This window comes from Curcuma longa, unplaced genomic scaffold, assembly GCF_044706935.1.
Source record: "Curcuma longa cultivar G26 ecotype Majalengka, Jawa Barat unplaced genomic scaffold, ITB_CL_G26_1.1 utg509_np1212_2302976_RagTag, whole genome shotgun sequence".
Taxonomy (NCBI): Eukaryota; Viridiplantae; Streptophyta; class Magnoliopsida; order Zingiberales; family Zingiberaceae; genus Curcuma; species Curcuma longa.
The window spans coordinates 1,581,073-1,586,908 of NW_027435603.1; the positions used below are offsets into that span (position 1 = coordinate 1,581,073).

At 34.2% G+C, this 5,836-nt stretch overlaps 1 protein-coding gene across 1 annotated transcript; it reads left to right on the top strand.

Annotated features, from left to right (window-relative positions):
* The first annotated feature begins 475 nt into the window (after positions 1 to 475).
* LOC141820585 (uncharacterized) lies at positions 476 to 3,771 on the top strand. The gene is made up of 8 exons (XM_074707918.1): positions 476 to 671; positions 1,923 to 2,003; positions 2,083 to 2,171; positions 2,256 to 2,330; positions 2,453 to 2,571; positions 2,667 to 2,996; positions 3,083 to 3,151; positions 3,379 to 3,771. Exons 1-8 carry the CDS (start codon positions 549 to 551, stop codon positions 3,504 to 3,506), a joined length of 1,014 nt encoding a protein of 337 aa, XP_074564019.1. The 5' UTR covers positions 476 to 548; the 3' UTR covers positions 3,507 to 3,771.
* The last annotated feature ends 2,065 nt before the right edge of the window (positions 3,772 to 5,836 follow it).

A 5,836-nucleotide genomic window follows, 5' to 3' on the forward strand; every position in this document is an offset into this window, starting at 1 on the left:
AATTAAAAAATTGATATTTTTCGAACAAGTGAGTCCTAAGAATTCATTAATAGTGTTAATTAGTGAGTTCTTATAACAAACTTATGAAAAATTTTATTGAACTTTTACTAGTTTAAAATTTTATTATTTTTAATTTATGTTATCGAATTTAAATTTAAAAATATAAATACATTGAGGATGTTTTATGATTTTAATTTAAAGTGATTTAGCGTGCGATTTAGATATTATAAAAATTGAATACGTGATCTGATAATAAGAAAACTTAGCGCGCAAGGTTCAGTAAAATGCCGCAGTAAAAATAATAATAATAATAATAATAATAATAATAATTTGTAATGCTTATAAACTGTGGCGGTTCGATTTGGACCTCCTCCCCGCATCTTCCACTCCCGGAATAATAAACCTAATTATTTTATTATTTACTAGTTGTGCTGGTATTTAAGGCCAGGACCATAAGAACCCTAGCCACCAGCGCTCCATACTCCACCCCATCAAAACCCTAACCGCATCGATCCATTTTGCTCTGCGTCGCCTCCCCCGTCCCCGACATGGACAGATACCAGAAGGTGGAGAAGCCCCGGCCGGAGTCGACCATCAATGAGAACGAGATTCGAATCACCGGCCAGGGTGTCATCCGAAACTACGTCAGCTATGCCACGAGTCTCCTCCAGGTACGGATCTGTGACCTTTCTTCTCTTTCCTTTGCCTTCACTGTGTGTCTTGTTCCAGATGCTTGCGCGTTCTACCTGGTCGGCGTCAATCCGATTTTTGGGGTTTGCAAATTTTGTCGACCTCGCTCTCTGTGTCACCGTTGATGAACGACACATGGCCATTCTATATTTTCCCCCTTTTTTTGGAATGCATTATAATGTTCTAAAGACTGCACTTTTAATTTTCTGAAGGACTGCTCTAGAAAACCCTAGATTTGTTTCACCTTAATGTCAGCTGTTTAAACGAATGAATCTCAAATTCTTAGGACCATCATGAGGAACTGTACGTCCATCATCTTCTCTAGATAAATAAGTCTTGTTAACACGCTTACAGGGAATCTCTTAGTAAAGAATAAGAAGTGTCTCCTGATGTCATTCAGTAAGTTCACATCTTAATGTTCTAGGTACATTTAGTCTGCTACAGTTTCAATGAAGAATGAGATTAACACTTCAGCTAACCAGTAAGAAGAAACCGTATTTTACTATACCGTCTAGCTCTGATTTTTTGTATTACTTTTTTTTAACTTTTGACCTTATTTTATAATTTTCTATTCTTTTCCTGGTCAGCTAAAAAGTTTCTGATAGAGAATATTGAGAAGTTAAACTTTGTTTGATCATAGCGGTATCATTAGCTCAGGGAAATTCAAAAAAATTCTGATTAATCTAGTAATATGAATGTCAGACTTGATGGTGGCTGAGATGGTTGCTAAAGGCACTCTTTGGCATTTGCCAAGACATGCATGATAGTGAGGAAAACCTCCTAGATCAACATAATAAGACTCCATTGTTATTCTTGTTATCACTTTTGTGCTTCATCTTAATGTCATCCATAGAATACTTAGTAACCAAGATCCTTAATTTTTTGGTTCATAATCCAAAAAATCAGGTTTCTGCATTTGATGCAAATTTTGTTGAAGTTGCATCAAATATATAATTCTTCCAATAATCTTATGTGTGACTGGTTATTGAATCTTGTCATGTTAATAGTTTACCTTAAGTTATATTTTTTCATTAAATCTTTTCTCAAAAGAGATTAAATATAACAATGAGGGTGTTTAATCACCAAATCTACATGGTGTACATGCATACTATCATGCTTGCTGCCTTTTAAATTCTTTCATTCAGATTGACTTTTAGTGTACCTTTTGTACTTCTGCTCTTCAATATCTATTTCCAAAAAAAGATCTTAACAAGTTATGATATTTCAAACAGGAGAAACATATAAGGGAGATTGTCTTAAAGGCAATGGGGCAAGCAATAAGCAAAGCCGTAGCTATTGCAGAAATTATAAAGGTTCCTTGAATGTTTATCCCTTTGTATTTCTTAAAGTTGCATCAGGCTTCACTCTAATTTCCTTATACATTGAGTGCAGAAAAGAATGCCTGGGTTATATCAGGAAACACAAATCAGTTCAGTTAGCATCACCGATGTTTGGGAACCAATTGAAGAGGGTCTTGTGCCGTGAGTTTATTATTCTTTTTTATGTTCATAGATAACATTTTCTAGATGTTTGACAAGTGACAGTTTATATTTGTCTTTGTGCAGTTTGGAGATGACACGACATGTTTCAATGATTTCAATCTCTTTGTCAACCAGGGAGCTTAACAAGAATTCCCCTGGGTATGTATCTGTGGCTTTCTATGATGTATCTCATAAATCTACTTGGTTATCTTGAGGAAGGTGTCTTGGATGCAGGAGTGTGGTAATGACGGACTCTTTGTTGAATTTATTTTGATTGGTAGGTATCAAGCTCCCTCTCATCTGGAACAACCAAGGCATCAGCAAAGATACCAACAATGGCAACAGTCTCAACCACAACAACAACTTCAATCAAACCAAGCACAAGGTCAGCTTAGTGAAGGTACAAATCTTGTACATAATATTCATTGGATAATATTGTCTTCTAAAATATTCACCAAAATGTACTGATTTATTTTTGTTTAATGCTCGACAAAGATTCTTATGCTCAACGGGGAAGAGGAAGGGGTAGAAGTAGAGGAAGAGGGTGGGGAAGGGGATATGGTGGATATGACAACAATCAGGGTCGGTACGCTGGTTATGGAGGAAACAATCAGGGTGGATATGACAACAATCAGGGTCGTGGTTATGGAGGAAACAATCAGGGTGGATATGACAACAATCAGGGTCGTGGTTATGGAGGAAGCAATCAGGGTGGATATGATAACAATCAGGGTCGGTATGCCGGTTATGGAGGAAACAATCAGGGTGGATATGGTGGCTATGGATACAACCAAGGTGGATATGGTGGATACGGCCACAACCAAGGTAGTTTTACACTTTTTATTGTTAAATAAATGAATTTGTACCACAGAAAAAGCAATTTACCTTTGCTCAAACTTTCTGTATGATAGATAATGGTGGTTGGAACTCTAATTGGGGTCGTGGTGGAGGGCGTGGTAGAAGCAATTGGAGTTATCGGGGTAAGTGTACCTTCTGCTTCTCTTGTTGTACATACTGAAATACATGTAAGCTTTGTATAGATTAAATGTGTAACCTTAATAAACATTCCATATTGCTACTTGGAAACTACTACCAATATAGAAAATTTCCTTGCAACTGACATGTCGTTCAACATCATTTTAGGAAAAGAAATGTATTTTGTTGATTGGAAAATCATTGACTAAATATATGTCATGAAAAATGATAGGTGGAGCATATGGCGGAGGCCGAATGCCTGGTGGAAGAGCAGGTGGGAGGGGTTATGGTAATGGCCGAGGAAGGATGATGGGTGGTGGACGAGGTAGGATGGGTGGCCGGAGAGGGAGCCAGTTTTGATGTCTTAATTGTGTTTTCCACTTGTTCCCCCTTTTGCTCGGTTAATGTAGGAAAAGGAATGTTGTTTTTGTGCGTCTTAACTTAGTGTTAAGGTTGAGCAATCACAACAAAATCGTGTGTGCTTTCAAGGCAAGGAGTTTGTTGCTCATTTTAATTCTCTATTTCCCATAATCGTGGAGTTTGTGCTGTAAGTTGCTCCATATCTTTGTTCATATAACTCGTCTATTTGATAGTTCTAGTACTCATAGAATGAGTCTTGTGTCTACTAATTTCTGTGCTAATTATCATCCTAAATTTAGCAATTCATTTGATGAATTATGATAATGCAATTTCTTTTCGTTATAGCCTGGTGAATTAGAGCTATATAACGTGAATTAGTGCTATATAAAATGAGGTTATCATCTTTTGCTAATATATCGTTTCCTTTTAATTTCCCTTGGTTAGTGGTCAATGCTGTCTTCCGGGTTGATTCAGTTATCACAGCTAACGTTTCACACAAAATAATCAACTTTTTTAATGTTAAGTTTGTTAGATTGTTTTAGCAATTAATGAGATAACTTCTTTGACAATGACAATGATCCTATCGGCGTAGTAAATTATCTGCATAATGCACGGTTTTTCTTACAAATTCTAAGGAATTATTCCATGACTTTAACAAATTCCTTAGAATTATTCCACTATTTAATCGTGAATTGATTGAATTGAAATTAGCCGATGGATAAACAAATAGAAATATAAAAAGATAAAATGAGATAAAATGGCATTATTGAACTACACGCTCAACATTTATAAATATCTAAATTACTATAAATATCTAAAATAGGCTTTATGGTTAGCGCAGGGTAGTTGCTTAGGCCTTGAGTTCGATTTCTACGTGAATTAAATGCTCTCCCTTGCGCTAGCCATGATGAAAAAGGTCAAAATGACCGTCCGTGATTTACTGGACATGGCGGCAACCTTTGCTACCATAAATTACTTATTATAATTTTAAATTCATTAAACCATGCATCCCTAACTATGCAAGTACATTTAAAATTTGAAAATGAATCACCTTTTATAGGATTTTAAAATTACTATCCGTCTCATTTGAAAAATATTTTTTTTCAAAAACTCAACATACTAAATATGTATGAAACTAAGATGAAAAAGAATTATTATTCACTCTCAATAATATACTAATCTTCATTTGGATTAAATTTGATAAGTTTAAATCTATTAGTGACTCTGAATATGATTAGAGTCATGAGTCATAAGATTACATAAGTATAATTGTTGAGGGAATACAATAAGTTTTAGTCTGTCAATGATTTTTTGATAAATTACAATACGTTATGAGAGCATAAATATATTAAAAAGATTTTTAAAAATTTATTGAATTTGGTTTGAAGTGGTTTAGAATTTTCTAGATCCATTAGTTTTTGAACAGAACTCCTACCCCATTTAAAAATTTAAAAATTATTATTATTTTTTGAATAAAGGGAGTTATAAGAATTTATTAGTGTTGATTAATGAGTATGGTTGCCATAATGCTATGTTTACTTCGTAAAGTGGATGAAGAAAAGAAAGAATCCTTAGGGAAAGGAAATCCTTAGGGAAGGTGAAAAGAAATCTACCGATTCTATCCCCTCCCATGCTTGTTTATTTTGACGAAGGATGGATGAATAAAATTCATCCTAATTCTAAAATACCCTACTGCTTTGGGTATCCAGAAGGCCGGTTTTGCATTTGCAGCAATTGACGGCGGCATCAGATCCTATAATATTCGGAAAGCAAGAAAACGCGATTCAATACTGTTAGAGTTAAATAGCCCTTGGAGACACATTGGTACTATTGTTAAGGCAACCCAAAAGCGTCATGATAAACCTAGCATTCAATAATGAATTTGTGTCAATTTATTCAAGATTATATAAATTTCAGAAACTTATAGCAACTTATATAGGGTATGAAATTGAACTTTAAAGAACATAATTTATCAAAGTATTTTTTTATTATATTATTTTTTCATAAAATGAAATCTAATTTGAATTGCACCCAAATAAAATATGAAAATGGGCCTAAGCACAAATGAAAGTTTACAAGTTTAAACTTCATTATATGTTTAACCTGAATTCATATTCGAAGGTTGAACTTGATTGATGGACTAAGAGGCAAAGAATAATATTTCAAGAAATTGGATATGTGATTTGATTTAGATAACATTGACATTTATTGCACGCATATTGTAATAATATTAAAATAAAGATATATATATATATATATATATATTAATTTATTTATTTTTGCCCATAAAAGTTTGCTGCTTGCAGTTCCAAGAACGCGAAGCACTCGAA

Excerpts from the sequence above, each read along its gene's own strand:
- LOC141820585 (XM_074707918.1), top strand. The coding sequence starts at position 549 with ATGGACAGATACCAGAAGGTGGAGAAGCCCCGGCCGGAGTCGACCATC. Across the intron at positions 672-1,922 it reads ATGCCACGAGTCTCCTCCAG|GAGAAACATATAAGGGAGAT; the intron begins GTACGGATCTGT and ends TATTTCAAACAG. Across the intron at positions 3,152-3,378 it reads AAGCAATTGGAGTTATCGGG|GTGGAGCATATGGCGGAGGC; the intron begins GTAAGTGTACCT and ends GAAAAATGATAG.